Genomic DNA, 20,215 nt, shown 5'->3' on the forward strand with positions numbered 1-20,215 from the left:
ATAATGACATAAATTTCTTTTGGAGCTTGTCAAAGGAGGTTTTAATGTCAGAAGAATGCTATCATATAAAACAGTGGTCCCCAACATTTTTGGCACCAGGAACCAGTTCCATAGAAGACAATTTTTCCATGGATAGGTGGGGGGTGAGGCTAGAGGGGGATGGCAAATGATGGAGAGCAGCTGTAAATACAGATGAATCTTTACTCAAGAAGCTTGCTTGCCTGCTACTCACCTCCTGCTGTGTGGCCTGGTTCCTAACAGGCCATGGACTGGTACTGGTCTACAGCCCAAGGGTGGGGGACTGCAGATTATAAAACAGAAAAGTTAAGAGGGAAGAGAAGATTTGATAAAATAGGCAATGCTTGCTATATTTTAAAATATGGGTTTATATAAGTATTTTAGAAACAGTCTTGTTTTCTTAAATCTCTTGATAAGTAGCAAATTGAGCTGATTTATAAATTAGCAAATTCCATTTATCTAGAATAGAAATCTGATTTAATAAATGATCGCTTTGCTTTTGACATCAATTAAGGTTAAATCTTTTGGTTACTTGGAACTAACTAGTTAAGAATCTCTAGTTTGAATATCACAAGACATCAAGGTGGAAAAAAAATAAAAAGTAAAAGAGTAAAATAATAATATATATATATAAAAAGAATCTCTAGGTAGGGGAGTAGATTAATGGGCACATCATTATGTCACTTCACTGATTAGTTCGCATGCCACTGAGTTCAGTGATTTTATTCTGATGTATCATTAATGAATATTTTTCTATATAGTAAAACTTTTAGTTTACTTTGGCAAAACAGATTGAAATATAGGACTCTGAGCTGCCCAGGAGCCTTTTCCTGTGGAAGTTGGTATGTTGTTGATTGAAGAGCACCTTATTCAAGTTTGTTCAAAGCCAAAATTCTGAATTAAAAAGATGAGATGACTTACTAGAAGCATGTTCTTAAATGTTAATCTTGGTGGCTAGAATAGGGAGTGGTAGTTTAGATTTTTTTTTTAATAATTTCTTTGAATTCTGGGGGTAAAAGTTGTAGGAAAATCAGTTTTGTAGGTTAATTGTTCAACTGAAAACCTTTTATTATTATTTTGATTTTTGTATCAAAAAAGTAATGTTCTTTCAGGTGGAATGTTATTTGCTTGACTTTTTTTTTTTTTTGAGACAGAGTCTTGCTTTGTTGCCTAGGCTAAAGTGAGTGCCGTGTCGTCAGCCTAGCTCACAGCAACCTCAGACTCCTGGGCTCAAGCAATCTTTCTGCCTCAGCCTCCCGAGTAGCTGGGACTACAGGCATGTGCCACCATGCCCGGCTAATTTTATATATATATATTAGTCGGCCAATTAATTTCTTTCTATTTATAGTAGAGACGGGGTCTCACTCTTGCTCAGGCTGGTTTCGAACTCCTGACCTCGAGCAATCCGCCTGCCTCAGCCTCCCAGAGTGCTAGGATTACAGGCGTGAGCCACCGTGCCCAGCCTGCTTGACTTCTTTGAGGCAAATTTTTGGTGAAAAGAAACTAACCATAATTAAGATGTTTGATTGACTCATTAGACTCAAGTTGAGCTCAGTACAAAATGGCCTTTGCTAAATTATATTCAGCTTAGTTAAGACCTGAACTACACAGCTAAATATATGCTCTTCATTGTTTAATTTCTATATGCAGTTAAAACTAGTCCTCGAAAGCCTCGTGGGAGACCTAGAAGTGGCTCTGACCGAAATTCAGCCATCCTCTCAGATCCATCTGTGTTTTCCCCTCTAAATAAATCAGAGACCAAATCTGGAGATAAGATCAAGAAGAAAGATTCTAAAAGTATAGAAAAGAAGAGAGGAAGACCTCCCACCTTCCCTGGAGTAAAAATCAAAATAACACATGGAAAGGACATTTCCGAGTTACCAAAGGGAAACAAAGAAGATAGCCTGAAAAAAATTAAACGGACACCTTCTGCTACGTTTCAGCAAGCTACAAAGATTAAAAAATTAAGAGCAGGTAAACTCTCTCCTCTCAAGTCTAAGTTTAAGACAGGGAAGCTTCAAATAGGAAGGAAGGGGGTACAGATTGTACGCCGACGAGGAAGGCCTCCATCAACAGAAAGGATAAAGACGCCTTCGGGTCTCCTCCTTAATTCTGAACTGGAAAAGCCCCAGAAGGTCCGGAAAGACAAAGAAGGAACACCTCCACTCACAAAAGAAGATAAGACAGTTGTCAGACAAAGCCCTCGAAGGATTAAGCCAGTTAGGATTATTCCTTCTTCTAAAAGGACAGATGCAACAATTGCTAAGCAACTCTTGCAGAGGGCAAAAAAGGGGGCTCAAAAGAAAATTGAAAAAGAAGCAGCTCAGCTGCAAGGAAGAAAGGTGAAGACACAGGTCAAAAATATCCGGCAGTTCATCATGCCTGTTGTCAGTGCTATCTCCTCACGGATCATTAAAACCCCTCGGCGGTTTATAGAGGATGAGGATTATGACCCTCCAATTAAAATTGCCCGATTAGAGTCTACACCGAACAGTAGATTCAGTGCCACATCCTGTGGATCTTCTGAAAAATCAAGTGCAGCTTCTCAGCACTCCTCTCAAATGTCTTCAGACTCCTCCCGATCTAGTAGTCCCAGCGTTGATACCTCCACAGATTCTCAGGCCTCTGAGGAGATTCAGGTACTTCCTGAAGAGCGGAGCGATACCCCTGAAGTTCATACTCCACTGCCTATTTCCCAGTCCCCAGAAACCGAGAGTAATGACAGGAGAAGCAGAAGGTATTCTGTGTCAGAGAGAAGTTTTGGATCCAGAGCAACTAAAAAATTATCAACTCTTCAAAGTGCCCCCCAGCAGCAGACCTCCTCCTCTCCACCTCCACCTCTGCTTACTCCACCCCCACCATTACAGCCAGCCTCCAGCATCTCTGACCACACACCTTGGCTTATGCCTCCAACAATCCCCTTAGCATCACCATTTTTGCCTGCTTCTGCTGCTCCCATGCAAGGGAAGCGAAAATCTATTTTGCGAGAACCGACGTTTAGGTGGACTTCCTTAAAGCATTCTAGGTCAGAGCCACAATACTTTTCCTCAGCAAAGTATGCCAAAGAAGGTCTTATTCGCAAACCAATATTTGATAATTTCCGACCCCCTCCACTAACTCCCGAGGATGTTGGCTTTGCGTCTGGTTTTTCTACGTCTGGTACTGCTGCTTCAGCCCGATTGTTTTCGCCACTCCATTCTGGAACGAGGTTTGATATGCACAAAAGGAGCCCTCTTCTGAGAGCTCCAAGATTTACTCCAAGTGAGGCTCACTCTAGAATATTTGAGTCTGTAACCTTGCCTAGTAATCGAACTTCTGCTGGAACGTCATCTTCAGGAGTATCTAATAGAAAAAGGAAAAGAAAAGTGTTTAGTCCTATTCGATCTGAACCAAGATCTCCTTCTCATTCCATGAGAACAAGAAGTGGAAGGCTTAGTACTTCTGAGCTATCACCTCTCACCCCCACGTCTTCTGTCTCTTCCTCGTTAAGCATTTCTGTTAGTCCTCTTGCCACTAGTGCCTTAAACCCAACTTTTACTTTTCCATCTCATTCCCTGACTCAGTCTGGGGAATCTGCAGAGAAAAATCAGAGACCAAGGAAGCATACTAGTGCTCCAGCAGAGCCATTTTCATCAAGTAGTCCTACTCCTCTCTTCCCTTGGTTTACCCCAGGCTCTCAGACTGAAAGAGGGAGAAATAAAGACAAGGCCCCTGAGGAGTTGTCCAAAGATCGAGATGCTGACAAGAGCGTGGAGAAGGACAAGAGTAGAGAGAGAGACCGAGAGAGAGAAAAAGAGAATAAGCGGGAGTCAAGGAAAGAAAAAAGGAAAAAGGGATCAGAAATTCAGAGTAGTTCTGCTTTGTATCCTGTGGGTAGGGTTTCCAAAGAGAAGGTTGTTGGTGAAGATGTTGCCACTTCATCTTCCGCCAAAAAAGCAACAGGGCGGAAGAAGTCCTCATCACTTGATTCTGGGACTGATGTTGCTTCCGTGACTCTTGGGGATACAACAGCTGTCAAAACCAAAATCCTTATAAAGAAAGGGAGAGGAAATCTGGAAAAAACCAACTTGGACCTCGGCCCAACTGCCCCATCCCTGGAGAAGGAGAAAACCCTCTGCCTTTCCACTCCCTCATCTAGCACTGTTAAACATTCCACTTCCTCCATAGGCTCCATGTTGGCTCAGGCAGACAAGCTTCCCATGACTGACAAGAGGGTTGCCAGCCTCCTAAAAAAGGCCAAAGCCCAGCTCTGCAAGATTGAGAAGAGTAAGAGTCTTAAACAAACTGACCAGCCCAAAGCACAGGTACTCTTTTCCACCTTGCCTATTAAAACCAACAGTTTATTGAGCCCCTTCTGTGGGCAAATTTTAGGCTAAGAGTTTCAGTTACACTCAGTTACGGGAATCAGGAAAAGTATGGTGGAGACAGTGGATTTTGATAGGTAGAAAATGGCAGGGCATATCATTCTAGGTAGAGGGGACAGTGTGGGTAGAGATGGAAAAGTATGAAACATATTTGAAGAACAGTGGATAGCTGGATTGGCACATGTGGGGAAGTGGTGAACTAAGGCTGAACTAGGGTTGGGACCATACTCCAGAGAATGCTGAGTTGTTTATACCTCATGGGTTTGGTGTAATGGAATCTGTGACTTACTTTTAAAGGTACATTTTTATAGTCAAATTGTTTTACTGTCACTGATAAACTAGAAAACTGAAGAGGAGCATTCTCTTCCTCTGAGTAGTGAGTAATTAGCGCAATAGGTAATTAGGTTTTTGCAGAATACAAATGAGAAGCCTTAAGTCACGGAACAGAAAAGCTGTAGTTAGTTAGGATGATGTCAAACAAAGTTTTACAGAGAACAGCAATGTTTTTTGGGGGGGGTTGTTTGTTTGTTTTTTACAAAGTGAGCTAGTCACTGGCGTTTTCTGAGAAAATTTGCTGATCTTTAGGTTCCTTTAAAAAAAATTGTCATATAGTGGATACATATTTATGCCAAGATATCAAGCTAGGTTAAGATGGCTACTGACTTAGATTTTTAATGTTATTTAGGTTAACATTTAATAATTCTGCCAGTTGAGAATTCTAACAGGAATATGATTGGATTTATTCTTGACATCATGTTGGTTGTTTTTTGGTTAACCTCTTAGTGATAGGAGCAGTGGCTCTTTAAAATGTGATACATTTCTATTTGGAGCCATGGCCTTTTATACTTCCATTTATAGATTATTTTCCCCCTATTTCTCTCTTAATCAAGGAAATATAAGAAATAGCCTGCAGTTAGATAGTCTATTTATACCAGACTGAGCTTTTTTTTGAGACAGTCTCACTCTGTTGCCCAGGCTAGAGTGCCCTGGCTTCAGCCTAGCTCACAGCAACCTCAAACTCCTGGGCTCAAGTGATCCTCCTGCCTCAGCTTCCCAGGTAGCTGGGACTACAGGCATGTGCCACCATGCCCGGCTAATTTTTTCTATTTTTTAGTTGTTTGGCCAATTTCTTTCTATTTTTAGTAGAGACGGGGTCTCGCTCTTGCTCAGGCTGGTCTCAAACTCCTGAGCTCAAGCGATCCTCCTGCCTCAGCCTCCCAGAGTACTAGGATTACAGGCATGAACCACCATGCCTGGCCCAGACTACACTTTTTGATAATATAGACTGGCAGCTTGAATTTTGAGGGGAATTTTAAAGAAGTAGTATCATTGGGATTAGAAACTTAGTTGTTTTCTATTTTTTGATTAAAGGCCTTTTTTTTTTTTGCTGCTAATTTTAGGATGCAGAAATAGTTGATTTCTATATATTAATATGATTTATCAGATGGGAATAACTAGAATGTTTTGATTCTAGGTATGTTTTGATTCTAGATCATAATTAAATTGATCAAGTATACCTTGGCTTCATAATACCTTTTAATTATATTTTCAATATGTATGGTTGTTATTGTTTGTTTTTGGTTTGCCTCATATTCAGGGTCAAGAAAGTGATTCATCAGAGACTTCTGTGCGAGGACCCCGGATTAAACATGTCTGCAGAAGAGCGGCTGTTGCCCTTGGCCGGAAAAGAGCTGTGTTTCCTGATGACATGCCCACCCTGAGTGCCTTACCATGGGAAGAACGAGAAAAGATATTGTCTTCCATGGGGAATGATGGTAGGTCAGGGAGGTCAACCTTGGAGCCTGAGCAGACTTTTGATTTGTTTGCTGATCATTCTGGGATGCTTAGTAGGCTCTTCATAGTTAGTCTAGGTCCTCTGAAAAGCAGATGGTGAGAGGAGATTAAATGCATAAAATTTTATTTTATTTTATTTTATTAGTATTTTTTTTCTTTTTCTTTTTTTAATATATTTATTTTACTGGAACCAATGTCAAGAATTTTTTTTTTTTTCGAGACTGAGTCTCATTGTGTTGCCTGAGCTAGAGTGCCATGGCATCAGCCTAGCTCACAGCAACCTCAATCTCCTGGGCTCAAGTGATCCTTCTGCCCCAGCCTCCTGAGTAGCTGGGACTGCAGGCATGTGCCACCATGCCCGGCTAATATTTTCTATATATTTTTAGTTGGCCAATTAATTTCTTTTTATTTTTAGTAGAGATGGGGTCTTGCTCTTGCACAGGCTGGTTTCGAGCTCCTGACTTTGAGAGCGATCCGGCCGTCTCTTCCAGAGTGCTAGGATTACAGGCGTGAGCCACCATGCCCAGCTGCATGAAGATTTTATTAGAGAAAATGCCTGAGAAAGAATATGAGGAGGTAGCCAGGGAAGGCTGGGAGAGCTGTCAGTCTGATACTAATCTAACCCCCATGAAGGAAAGGGGGAAGGAAGTTTGGAAAGAACCTTCTTAGACTTCTGTACAGTGTAAGAAAGGTTTGGCAAGGCTGTCGGGCAGTCTTTGAGCAAAAGTTGGCTGTCAGAGGAGTCTTGTGTCTCTCAGAAAATAGAACTACTTTAGTATCCCTGCTGCATCCCGTCACTGCCTGGAAGTGACTCATGGTATTGCCTGTTTGCACCACTGGATTTCAGAACACAGCAGCTGGGGCCCTGGATCAGTTATGCTTTCTGTAATTGGAGTTCTGTGAGGCATTCTCATGGCCACCATATAGTTCTTAACCCTTTGCACTCGCTTGCTTTTTTCTCGATTCCTTTATTCTACTCGGGATTTAATTTTTTAAATACCCCAGATTTTACAAAGCGCGGCAGTAGAATAAAAAACTGGAGTTTCTTTTCATACAAACTTATTTATTTGGATTTTTTAATATTTCAAATTATTGATACATTTAAAGAATAATTTTAATCTCTATAATTTTTGCTAACCATGTCGAGTCACACTCGACATCCAAGTGCAGAGGGTTAAATGTGGGGTAGCCTCTCATAAAGGTTTAGAGAATCTTTAGAAGCATTTGGTTCATATTCTTGATTTTAGGTTAGACTATTTTATTTTCAGTATTTAGAGTTTTGATTTCATCAAGATGGAAGTTATAGTGATTTTTAAACATTTAAATAATTATTCAAAACAGACTGAGTTCTACAGATGAATATTTTTATTATAATGTATTTCATTTTTGGAGTACCAATTAAAATGAGGTTTGAACGTATCTAATGATTTAAAGCGATTGTGAGGATCTCCCCCTATACTCCCAAGAAGGTATTTGACACTCCTTCAGAACTAATGACATATTTCTCTAACAGATAAGTCATCCATTGCTGGCTCAGAAGATGCTGAACCCCTCGCTCCACCCATCAAACCAATTAAACCTGTCACCAGAAACAAGGCACCTCAGGAACCTCCAGTAAAGAAGGGACGGCGGTCGAGGCGTTGTGGGCAGTGTCCCGGCTGCCAGGTGCCTGAGGACTGTGGTGTTTGTACAAATTGCTTAGACAAGCCCAAGTTTGGTGGCCGTAATATAAAGAAGCAGTGCTGCAAGTGAGTGGGTGTTTTATTCTGAGCTGTTGACTTCTCAGCAATGAAGATTGCTTATTTATCCCTAGTTTGTTGAAGAGATGCATCAGGAAGCTGAATGTGATTGTACTGAGTTGCAAGATTAGTTGCAGAATTGGATTTTGTGTTGTGTTTAGGTTTGGAGTGTGCTTAAATAAGAGATACTGTGGAGCAATGTTATCTAATAGAACATTCTGCAGTAATGGAAATGTTCTATTGGAACAGTAGACAACAATAATGGAAATGTTAAGTTTAATATGCCAGCCATTTGCCACATGTAGCTAATGAGTACTTGACATGGTTAGTGTGACCGAGGAACTGTATTTTTTATTTCATTTAATTTCAATTAACTTAAATTTAAATAGCCACATGTAGCTAGTGGCTACCATATCAGACAGTGCAGTTCTGGAGGGTTTCCACTTAAAACTAACAACTTTATACATAATATTTATTGGGTCAACTGAAATCACTTATATATCTATATGACATTCAGGAAACATTGGTGATACCTTGCAAAAATTTATGTGTTCTGATTCTGTCTTAGAATATTTTTATGCACATGTAATTTTTTCTTTCTTCTTTTTTTTTTTTGAGACAGAGTCTCACTTTGTTTCTCAGGCTAGAGTGAGTTCCATGGCATCAGCCTAGCTCACAGCAACCTCAATCTCCTGGGTTCAAGTGATCCTACTGCCTCAGCCTCCCGAGTAGTTGGGACTACAGGCACGCACCACCATGCCTGGCTAATTTTTTTTTTTTGTATATATATATATTTAGTTGGCCAATTAATTTCCATTTTTAGTAGAGATGGGGTCTCGCTCTTGCTCAGGCTGGTTTCAAACTCCTGACCTTGAGCAATCCTCCCGGCCTCAGCCTCCCAGAGTGCTAGGATTATAGGTGTGAGCCACTGTGCTCGGCCCATATGTAATTTTTGATATGGAATTTTTTATTACCCTGTCTCCCCTTTTTTAGTCAGTATACTTTCTGCCATCTGAGATAATTTGTTTAAAATGAATCAAGGAGGTTGCATTTCCCTGCAATCAAGGAAATTTTCATGATTGAACATCTTGTAAACTGGCACAAGGAATAGATATTTGAGGGAGGAAGGAAGGAGATTCATATAAAGCATAATTGGGAGAAATGCTGCATTATTTACCTGAGAGGAGAGTTTTAGGGGAGAAGAAGTATTTTGGTTTTTTGATTTGGTCTGGCCTTTAGCAAGAATCTTAGTCCCATTAGTGGATAGAAGTGAGATAATTCACAGATTGTAAAAAGGTATATGATAGCAAAGTAAAATTGCACCAGATTTAAGGGTTGAAATAGATTTGGTGTGATTGTAGGCTCCAAATTAAGTTTGAGTTTTATTAAATTTAAATTGAGGGGTAATATATATATATATATATATGTATATATATAAATGTCATGAGATATCATGATAGTACTGTAGTGGCAAAGGACTTGTTTGATCATTTTAGTCCATTTTTTTTCAGATTACTATATGAATATCAGTCTCATAAGAGAGCAGTACTGATTTGACTACAAAAAATATTGACTGATCATTTTGTGTATAGTGCTGATCAGTATTAGATTACAAGAGATTTGAGTCAAAAATAATTTTATATTTTCTCCTTTTAGATCCTAAAATTAGGCAAAATTGCTGATCCAAGGATTCAAATGCTCAGATTTAATCTGAGTAATGAGTAGTCCTTTTTTCAACTATAACAATGAACCTGAATAAAGATTCACTGATTCTTAACAGACAAATGAATTCTTGTTTCAATTGCTTCTCTTCTAAATGTAATTTATTTTATGGTTTATCCTTTATTATCCTAGGATGAGAAAATGTCAGAATCTACAATGGATGCCTTCCAAAGCCTACCTTCAGAAGCAAGCTAAAGGTAGTGTTACAAAAGTCTTCCCCCAAATGCTCCCTGCTTTAATGCAGTGTAGTTGGGCATATCCAGTAGTAGAAGAAAATACTAGTTTTATTTCTGATTTTTAAATACTACTCTTTCCCTGGGAGTTGGTGGTTATTGAAGCTGTGTAATAGAGGTTCATGGGGGTTCATTTGACTATTTCCTATATTTTTGGGCATGTTTGAAATTTTCCATAATAAAAAGAATTTTTTTTTTTTGAGACAGAGTCTCACTCTCTTGCCTGGGCTAGAGTGCCATGGCGTCAGCCCTCATAGCAACCTCAAACTCCTGGGTTCAAGCGATCCTCCTGCCTCAGCCTTCCAGGTAGCTGGTACTACAGGCATGCGCCACCATGCGTGGCTAATTTTTTTCTATTTTTAGTCATTTGGCTAATTTCTTTCTATTTTATAGTAGAGACAGAATCTCGCTCTTGCTCAGGCTTGTCTCAAACTCCTGAGCTCAAGTGATCCTCCTGCCTCGGCTTCTAAGAGTGCTAGGATTATAGGCGTGAGCCACTGCACCCAGCCCAATATTTTCATTTCAAATAAAATTATTTTTGCTTATAGAGAGATGATCTTGTTGATTTTTGTTGTTGTTGTTTTTTCCCCTAGCTGTGAAAAAGAAAGAGAAAAAGTCTAAGACCAGTGAAAAGAAAGAGAGCAAAGAGAGCAATGTTGTGAAGAATGTGGTAGACTCTAGTCAAAAACCTGCCCCATCAACAAGAGAGGATCCTGCCCCAAAGAAAAGCAGTAGTGAGCCTCCTCCACGAAAGCCCATTGAGGAAAAGAGTGAAGAAGGGAATGCCTCTGCCCCTGGGCCTGAATCTAAACAAGTCACCACTCCAGCTTCCAGGAAGTCCAGCAAGCAGGTCTCCCAGCCAGCACCAGTCATCCCCCCACAGCCACCTAGCACAGGACCACCAAGAAAAGAAGTTCCCAAGACCACTCCTAGTGAGCCCAAGAAAAAGCAGCCTCCACCACCAGAATCAGGTGAGTCAGGAAGGCAAGAAGGAATGTTAAACCACATGTACTAGCAAAGAAGCACTGATGTCTTAAACAGCATTTGGAAACATGAAATGTATAATTTTAAGTCTTCGGTTCCAGCTTTTAACTATTATAATAATAAAGAAATAGAAGCAAAAAAAAACCTGGTTAAATTGGAAATATTGTCTTAATTTCCTGTTTGAAACTTGGAGTTGAAATAGTTTTTTTGTTTTTTCTAACACCCCTTTCTTCACAGGCCAGTCGATCCTAAAGTAGTCATTGTCAGCATCTGACTGCTATTTATTTTGAATTCTTTAGGTTCAGAGCAAAGCAAGCAGAAAAAAGTGGCTCCCCGCCCAAGTATCCCTGTAAAACAAAAACCAAAAGAAAAGGTGAGGAGAGATTTGTTTCTCTGCCATTCCTCAGGGATATGTTCTGTTTTGTAGGGAAAAGCCTTATCCTTGACAATTCCATGAAATTACATTTCTGCTTCTATGTAGATGGTGATGAAATTTCTTTTTTTTTTTTTTTTTTTCCTTTTTGAGACAGTATCTCACTCTGTCACCCAGGTTAGAGTGCAGTGGCGTCATCATAGCTCACTGCAGCCTCAAACTCCTAGGCTCAAGTGATTCTCCTGCCTCAGCCTCCTGAGTAGCTCAGACTATAGGCGTGCACCACCATGCCTGGCTGATTTTCTATATTTTGTAGAGATAGAGTTTCAGGTTTGGGCTTTAGCCCATTTCTTTTTTTTGTCTATCCTTTATTGCTTTTCCCTTCTTTGTGGCTCTACATGTTCTAGCCTAGGAATCTACTTACTCTGCAGGCCACTTAGCATAAATGTTCTTTGCCCTCAACAGCCTTTTGCAATATTTGTCTATAAAAATCACCTTATTTATTAGAGAGAAGATTTAAGAAACTTCTGAAGATTGTTTCTCTTCTTTAAGGATACTTATGTTGGAAACATGTTTTTCAGGTCTATTAACAAGATTTGTCATTTGCATTATTGTCTACTGCAAATGTGAAGGCAAGTAGGCTGTGGTTTTGTTCTATATTCATCTTCTGTTTCCCTAGGAAAAACCACCTCCCATCAATAAGCCTGAGAATGCAGGCACTTTGAACATCCTCAGCACTCTCTCCAATGGCAATAGTTCTAAGCAAAAAATCCCAGCAGATGGGGTCCACAGGATCAGAGTGGACTTTAAGGTAAAGGTGTCTAGTGATTGTGTTGTATATTGAGTGTCATGGACCTTAAAGAAAGAAAATGGTGCTACCAAAGGTGTTGAAAGAAGAAATTAGCACCAACTGGGGAAAAAATAATAACTACCATTAGGAGATAGGTTCGAGGATATGAGATCTTTAGTTAGAGTTATGAGGTCATTGTTTGTGAACTGACTGAAGAAGGTATTGAAACATTCTTCCCATCCTGAGCAGTATCTACAGAAATAATTCCATCATATAGGAATTGTCATACCATGATGATTGTTTGGGTTACAAAACTCTAAGGGATATTCAGTCCCAGTATATCTTTGTAATATATTTAATATGAATTGAGCAAACAGGTGAGTCTTTTAATATTTTGTGTTGGAGATCAAAATTTTTAAAAGCAGCAGTTATTTTCAGACTCATTGAAATGTACTTTTCATCCTTATTTTCAATCCAAAGTTGTGTCGTTGTGAAACTTTTCATAAGTGATCTTTCTCTCCCACAGGAGGATTGTGAAGCAGAAAACGTGTGGGATATGGGAGGCTTAGGAATCTTGACCTCTGTTCCTATAACACCCAGAGTGGTTTGCTTTCTCTGTGCCAGTAGTGGGCATGTAGAGGTAAGGCATCCTGCTTCTTTGTACTCCAGAAAGTACATAATGATACATTATTTTGCTGTGAATGAAAGAAATTATTATATTCTGTTTTGTTGATATTTAGCAGGTACTATCCCCTGTTTAAGACAGCTAGGGAAATATTTTAAAGTTTGTTAGAGAATTCAGGAAGGAATCTGCTTCTTAATAGAGTAGCAAAATTATCGAGGGTGAAAAGTTTAATAATCTCATCTCTTAAATTGATTCTTTATTAGATTCGTGATTTTTCTGGTTAGAGGTCCAAGCATGGGAAAAATGATATAGTGTTCTTCTATAAAAAGGGATGCTATTGATGGTTGTTTTATATTGAATACTAAAGCTCCGTTGTCTATAAAGACCTCTTAGCAATTAATGAGAAAAAGGAATAACATCCAATGAGAAAGAGACAAATGACAGAAATAGATAATTTATAAAACGAGAAATAAATACGTGGGGAGAGGGGACAGGCATCATTAACACATTGACTGCCGCACTAGAAAAAAATTTCCTTTGGGCCATAGTGTTTTATTACAAAAATAGAATTAAAACTTCAAAAACAAAATAATATTTTCCACTGCAATGAAAAATTTTTTTATTTTTTATTGTTTTCTGTTGCACAAGTTATATGCAACTTGAGAAATAGTTCTCATGAGGTCCCTGGCTCAAAACTAGTGTGAGTTAAATACAACTCACATGGCAGGTTGATGCATTAAAGCCTCTAGTGACCAAAAACTGGAAATTTTGGATTCTATTTATTTTGTTACTTAGTAATTCTTGTATTATTACCACTTTAGTCCCCTGAATCTCCTGCAGTGTCCAATACTGCACTTTTTTACATAGTCATTGCTTAATGAATATATATTGAACTAAATATATACCAGTGGACTCCTAAAACCCAAAGTATGTAAGTAAAGTATGGCTGATATTTTTTTCTACACTTTATTTGACTTCTATGTTCCCATCTTCTACAGTTTGTGTATTGCCAAGTCTGTTGTGAACCGTTCCATAAGTTTTGTTTAGAGGAGAACGAGCGCCCCCTGGAGGACCAGCTGGAAAACTGGTGTTGTCGTCGCTGCAAGTTCTGTCATGTTTGTGGAAGACAACATCAGGCTACAAAGGTACAAAACTAAGTAATAGAACTACAGTTGGCTTTCTATAGCTGAGTTCTGCATCCGTGGATTCAACCAACCTCAAATTGAAAATATTTGGAAAAAATAGATGTTTGTATCTATACTGAACATGTAGACTTTTTTTCTTGTCATCATTCCCTAAACAATATAGTGTTACATTGTATTAGGTGTTATATGTAAGTAACCTAGAGATGATTTAAAGTATACAGGAGGATATGCATAATTTATCTACATATACTTTTGTATAAGGGGACTTGAGCATACGTGGATTTTGGTGTCTTGCAGGGCAGGGTCGAGGGCATCCTGGGACCAATTCCCCATGGATACTGACTATACTTAAGAGTATCTCTCTGTCTGCCTTCTAATTTAGAATTTTATATCTATATTCTTTTCTATTTTGACTATAATCAATTGCCTATTTTTGTGTTTTAATTTGGGGAATATAGCAGAAAACAAGATATTTGATAAAATTCCAAAAATAAGTCAAATCTACTGGATAAGAATACTCATCATTAAATGCTTTTGATAGGAAATAAATCCCTGTCCTTTAATTAGGAATAGTGTATGAGGAAATATACACTGTTAAAATGATATGCTGTACTTACTTACAGGTAAATTTGAAATTAGATACTAAGTAATAGATGTTTAAGTGAAAGTAATGTGATGCCCACCTTCTTGCCATTATATTTTCTTATAGCAGCTACTGGAGTGTAATAAGTGCCGAAACAGCTATCACCCTGAGTGCCTGGGACCAAACTACCCCACCAAACCCACAAAGAAAAAGAAAGTTTGGGTGAGTATACATGTTATATGCTATTTCAAAATATTTGTCATGGGACTGTTGGGCTTACACAACTTGTAATAGGAATATCCTTAGTAGAAGATGTCAGTATAACAGTGTTTTTGCCTCATTACAAGGGAATCATCCCAGCAGAGAAATGAAAACTAGAAATAGATTGTGTTTGAGATCTTTTTAATTAAGAAAGGTATTAAAAATAAGAAATTCCTATTGAATTTTTTCTTCTTTTCCAGATCTGTACCAAGTGTGTTCGCTGTAAGAGCTGTGGGTCCACAACCCCAGGCAAAGGGTGGGATGCACAGTGGTCTCATGATTTCTCACTGTGCCATGATTGTGCCAAACTCTTTGCTAAAGGTACCCCAAAAAGTCAGTTTTTTCAACTTTTAGAGGCTGTACTTGGTGTTTTGTGGGTGAACTAGACACTCTAATGGAAGGAAATAAAAAATCTTACCCATTATGTCAAGGATACCATTTAGACTCATTTATTAAGTTCTTGTTTTTGTTCTTTGCATAGAAACCTTGGCGACTAGAAATGTGTTGTTAGCTTGTATGGGAAGAATTAAGGGGACTTTTTATTATAGCTAACGACAAAGAAATGCTCTACGCTAATATTTCCCAAAGTGCGGTACATATACATTTGGTTGTTTGAGAAATGATTTTAGGTAGTAATCAAACATTTTATTTTAATAGTTTGCTAGAAAAAATTATAACTAATATATTAAACCCATTAATTTACTGACTTAGGATAATGATGATATAAAATTCATTACTAAAGTTATTTTAAATAACATAAACAGATCAATTTAAAGAAGTCTATTAAGTAAAAAGTTATTGAGGAGATCTATGAATAAAGCAAATTTATGAAGGTTGTGCATACTACTAAATTTTAGGAAGTGGTGCTCTAAGCTCTAAGGTAAACACACAAGGAATAAGGAAAATATTTAAATTAACTATTTCTTACTCCTACCTAGACATATTTTTAAACATTTCTTTCAAATGTTTAAGAGGTAAAGTTCTCTCTTCCATTCTTTTTCTATTATGTTATTTTTAAAATCTACCTCATGACCTTTATAAATGGGTCTAAAGAGAACTAGCAGCATATATGAAGCTTTTCTATGCATATTCTAGGAGCTCAGTACAATCTTGACACTTTGCAGATGTGTGAACATTCCATAGTAGATCCATGCTGATGTTTGTAAATGATTCCAGAAGAATATAGATTTTAAATTAGGTTGGCATGCATAAGTCAAGGGCCTTAAAAGCATTGATGTGTAAGCCAAAGCACTGCTGTAAACTTGGCTTTGCTTTCAGGAAACTTCTGCCCTCTCTGTGACAAATGTTATGATGATGATGACTATGAGAGTAAGATGATGCAATGTGGGAAGTGTGATCGCTGGGTCCATTCCAAATGTGAGAATCTTTCAGGTACAGAAGGTTGGAGTCTTTTTATTACAGTTTTCTTCTTTCTAGGTACTACTGCATTTACAGCCCCTAGAGTACTATAAAATGAAAATTACGATAGTGTTGTTATTTTAAGTCTTTTCTAGTTTATTTTTTGGTCTCAAGAATAAGCAGCATCTTGTTACATTTGTGCTTGCTTATCTTGAGCACCTGCCTTTAAAGTATTTATTTGCTGTCCTTTGTGGGTACCATAACCTATTGATTCTCTAATAACCAAATCCCAGATTAATTGATAATCTTAATTGATAATGTCCCTTTTGCAGATCAGTGTGTGGGATATCCATGGGGATATTAGAATCTTAATGTGGTTCCTAACATACAACTTTATAGTAAGTTCAGTGGAATAGTTTCCTCTTTTCTCTCTCTCCCACTCTTCAGAGGGCCTCATCATTGTAGGTTTTTGTTTTCCTAGATGAGATGTATGAGATTCTATCTAATCTGCCAGAAAGTGTGGCCTACACTTGTGTGAACTGTACTGAGCGGCACCCTGCAGAATGGCGACTGGCCCTTGAAAAAGAACTACAGATTTCTCTGAAGCAAGTTCTGACAGCCTTGTTGAATTCTCGGACTACCAGCCATTTGTTACGCTACCGGCAGGTAGGCCGAGTCTCACTTTGGTTTTTGAGAGCTTGTTCTTAGGTAGTTTTTACCTAGTAGTGGAATGAGAGGGTTTTTGTTTTGTTTTGTTGTAGTTCATTCTTCATTTGGTTTTGTAGTTACTTGTTTTGGCTATAACCATTAGGAAAATTTTTAGAGCCAACAGTAGGACCTTCTTTGGAGTAAGCAATAGGAAGGGGCCATATCTTCAAAGGCCTTACAGTTATAATAAGAAATTTGGACTTTTTACTTTGAAGGTGATGTGGAGCCAATGAAGGACTTCACCCAAGAGAGTAACCTGATCAGAGTTGATTTTTAGAGAAAAAATGACTGGGGTGGACAGGAAGAATTGAAGAGGCTAGAGCCTAGGGGCAGGAGCAGTTAAGATAGGAGGCAGTTATAGTGATAATTTGAAGACCACTACTTTTGTCCGTGTAATTTGTGAACTATGTGTTTATAAGGTTGTCATAGGGAGCACAAAGTATAATATTGGAAAAACCACATGGATAACTCTAACTTAGAGAACTAGGCTGGTATTTTATCTTTTAATAGAGCTCTATTTTTCAAATAGCTGCTATCTGTGTCATACTCAAAAGGAACTGAGCACAGTTTCATTTTCTCCATAACTAGGTTTGGAAATTATCAAGCAAAATTCCTAAGTTAGTCTAGCCATGCTATTAGATAATAGGCTCATTTTAGCCTTCCTTTCCTGTTTGATAAATCTCTGATTATTTTCATGTTCTTTGGATTTTATGGTATGAATCATTCATCTTTATTAATTTTTTTTTTTTTTGAGATGGAGTCTTGCTTTGTTGCTCAGACTAGAGTGAGCGCCGTGGCGTCAGCCTAGCTCACAGCAACCTCAATCTCCTGGGCTCAAGCAATCCGTCTGCCTCAGCCTCCCAAGTAGCTGGGACTACAGGCATGTGCCACCATGCCTGGCTAATTTTTTCTATATATATTAGTTAGCCAATTAATTTCTTTCTATTTATAGGAGAGGTGGGGTCTCACTCTTGCTTAGGCTGGTCTTGAACTCCTGACCTCGAGCAATCCACCTACCTCGGCCTCCCAGAGTGCTATTAATTTTGATAGAATTTGCATGGATGCCTCATTTTTAGTGTTAGATAAAAGCAATATATCTTTCCTGGCAATAGGCTGCCAAGCCTCCGGACTTAAATCCCGAGACAGAGGAGAGTATACCTTCCCGCAGCTCCCCAGAAGGACCTGATCCACCAGTTCTGACTGAGGTCAGCAAGCAGGATGATCAACAGCCTTTAGATCTGGAAGGAGTCAAGAGGAAAATGGACCAAGGGAACTACATGTCTGTGGTATGTCTCTACGGCAAACTAGCAGAATTTCAAGTGCCAATATAGCTTCCTTGGATCTTGATGAGGCTGGGTATAAGTAAATTTTTAAATGATTTATATTATATTAGTATTTAGAAATGTTATGGCTTTAGATACCCAAAAAGTGTGAGTTATTTTAGCTCTATGTTTCAGAAGAAGGGTCATGATAGGGAAGGAATTGTCTGGAAGTGGTTCTTTTATTTGGCTTTCATCTGAGTTCTCTGAAAATTACTTTTATATTAAGAAGAAGTACTAAGAACTGTTTATGAGGAAAATGCTAATATAAATTTAATTGATTCTCCCCTTTTGAGATCAAATCTCAATAATGTGTCTTCCTTTATAAGGTATTTAGTTGTAGATAGATGCTTGTTAATTTTATGATTTTAAGAATATTATAAGAAATGATCATTTATTATCTTATGGTCCATATGTGCTATTCTGTTGTTTATTCATTTTAGTCTAAATAAAAAATTGTGAGCCTGTTTAGGTAACTTATCATGGTACAGCTAATTGTTTGCATTCATACCTTATTAGCTTGGTATCTCTCAATTGTCACAAGTTAATTGTGAACTGAATCCCAAAGGTCTCAGCCAAAGAGAAGAAAATTACAGTGTATTAAAATAGGGTGTGAGTTTTCTGTTGTATCTCTGTGCTGGATGATTAAGGAGGGAAGAGGAAGTGATTTTTAGAGGGTACTGTTTTATGAATAATTAATGTTTTGTTTTTGTATACAGTTGGAGTTCAGTGATGATATTGTGAAGATTATTCAAGCAGCCATTAATTCAGATGGAGGCCAGCCAGAGATTAAAAAAGCCAACAGCATGGTCAAGTCCTTCTTTATTCGGGTGAATGATATCACTAGTTCATGGTTTTTAAATTTTATTTTATTTTTACTTTTTCTAGAGACAGAGTTTTGCTCTGTCTTGCAAAGTGGAGTGCAGTGGCATGATCATAGCTCGCTGTAACCTCCAACTCCTGGACACAAGTGATCCTCCGGTGTCAGCCTACTGAGTAGTTAGGTCTACAGGCATGTGCCACTATGCCTGGCTAATTTTTAAAAATTATTTTGCGGCCGGGCGCTGTGGCTCACGCCTGTAATCCTAGCTCTTGGGAGGCCGAGGCGGGCGGATTGCTCAAAGTCAGGAGTTCAAAACCAGCCTGAGCAAGAGCGAGACCCCGTCTCTACTATAAATAGAAAGAAATTAATTGGCCAACTGATATATATATATAAAAAAATTAGCCGGGCATGGTGGCGCATGCCTGTAGTCCCAGCTACCCGGGAGGCTGAGGCAGAAGGATCACTCGAGCCCAGGAGTTTGAGGTTGCTGTGAGCTAGGACGCCACGGCACTCACTCTAGCCTGGGCAACAAAGCGAGACTCTGTCTCAAAAAAAAAAAAAAAAAAAAAAAAAAAAAAAAAAAAATTATTTTGCAAAGACAGGGTCTCACTCTGTTGCCCAGGCTGGTTTCAAGCCCCTGGTCTCAGGTGATCCTCCTTCCTCAGTCTTCTAAAGTGCTGGGATTAATGATGTGAGACATAGCTCCTGTCCCTAGTTCATATTTTTAATGATTGCTTATGAGTATTATCCCATGAATACAATCAATTTGTTCTCATCTACTTTTTCTTTGCTGTGTATGTAAAACATCTTTTGGTTTAACTTGATCCTCTCATTCTTTGGGAAGAAGTTGGTGAGGTGGCCAGAGTGAATGGATCTTTCCCTTGGTGGCCTGAAATTATCCTCGTATCGACAGAGAAGCTGATGTGAAGATGTTGGTTTTTATGTGGTTTCCAAATGAAGTTCACATGTTTACATTTTGTTTGTTTTCCTTTTAGCAAATGGAACGTGTTTTTCCATGGTTCAGTGTCAAAAAGTCCAGGTTTTGGGAGCCAAATAAAGTATCAAGCAAGTAAGTAAATTCAGCATAACTTTTTTTCCTCCTCATCAGCTAGAAATTTGAGAGTTCTCCTATTTTTAGATTGAAGTTAAGAGGTTTTAATATTAAAAATGAAATCAGTTGAAATGCCTTTTCAGTGCTGGTTTGGAGACAACACTTAATAATGTTTGTTGTAGGCTATTGCTTTTTCCCCCCTTTACGTTTGTATTATGTTTTAAGGAACTTGGTTTAACTTATGGCATACGTACAATACATATGTGATGTAGTCATGTAGAAAAGTGTTCTATTTTATTCAGTTCAAATTGTGCTCTTTATGGC

General features: G+C 38.4%; 1 protein-coding gene across 3 annotated transcripts in view; it reads left to right on the top strand.

The window, feature by feature from the left end:
• KMT2A (lysine methyltransferase 2A) overlaps positions 1-20,215 on the top strand; it is an 89,115-nt gene that overhangs the window by 34,184 nt on the left and 34,716 nt on the right. For 2 of the 3 annotated variants that reach the window (XM_076002562.1, XM_076002560.1), the window contains 16 exons: positions 1,669-4,322; positions 5,980-6,157; positions 7,690-7,924; positions 9,770-9,834; positions 10,464-10,841; positions 11,154-11,227; positions 11,907-12,038; positions 12,544-12,657; positions 13,641-13,787; positions 14,497-14,592; positions 14,832-14,952; positions 15,910-16,032; positions 16,472-16,656; positions 17,811-17,984; positions 18,737-18,847; positions 19,836-19,909. In XM_076002562.1, coding sequence (XP_075858677.1) covers positions 1,669-4,322; positions 5,980-6,157; positions 7,690-7,924; positions 9,770-9,834; positions 10,464-10,841; positions 11,154-11,227; positions 11,907-12,038; positions 12,544-12,657; positions 13,641-13,787; positions 14,497-14,592; positions 14,832-14,952; positions 15,910-16,032; positions 16,472-16,656; positions 17,811-17,984; positions 18,737-18,847; positions 19,836-19,909 — 4,861 coding nt within the window. The remainder of the gene's footprint in view (positions 1-1,668; positions 4,323-5,979; positions 6,158-7,689; positions 7,925-9,769; positions 9,835-10,463; positions 10,842-11,153; positions 11,228-11,906; positions 12,039-12,543; positions 12,658-13,640; positions 13,788-14,496; positions 14,593-14,831; positions 14,953-15,909; positions 16,033-16,471; positions 16,657-17,810; positions 17,985-18,736; positions 18,848-19,835; positions 19,910-20,215) is intronic. The other variant, XM_076002561.1, reaches the window with a different exon arrangement.

This window comes from Microcebus murinus, chromosome 4 (genome assembly GCF_040939455.1).
Source record: "Microcebus murinus isolate Inina chromosome 4, M.murinus_Inina_mat1.0, whole genome shotgun sequence".
NCBI classification, from domain to species: Eukaryota; Metazoa; Chordata; class Mammalia; order Primates; family Cheirogaleidae; genus Microcebus; species Microcebus murinus.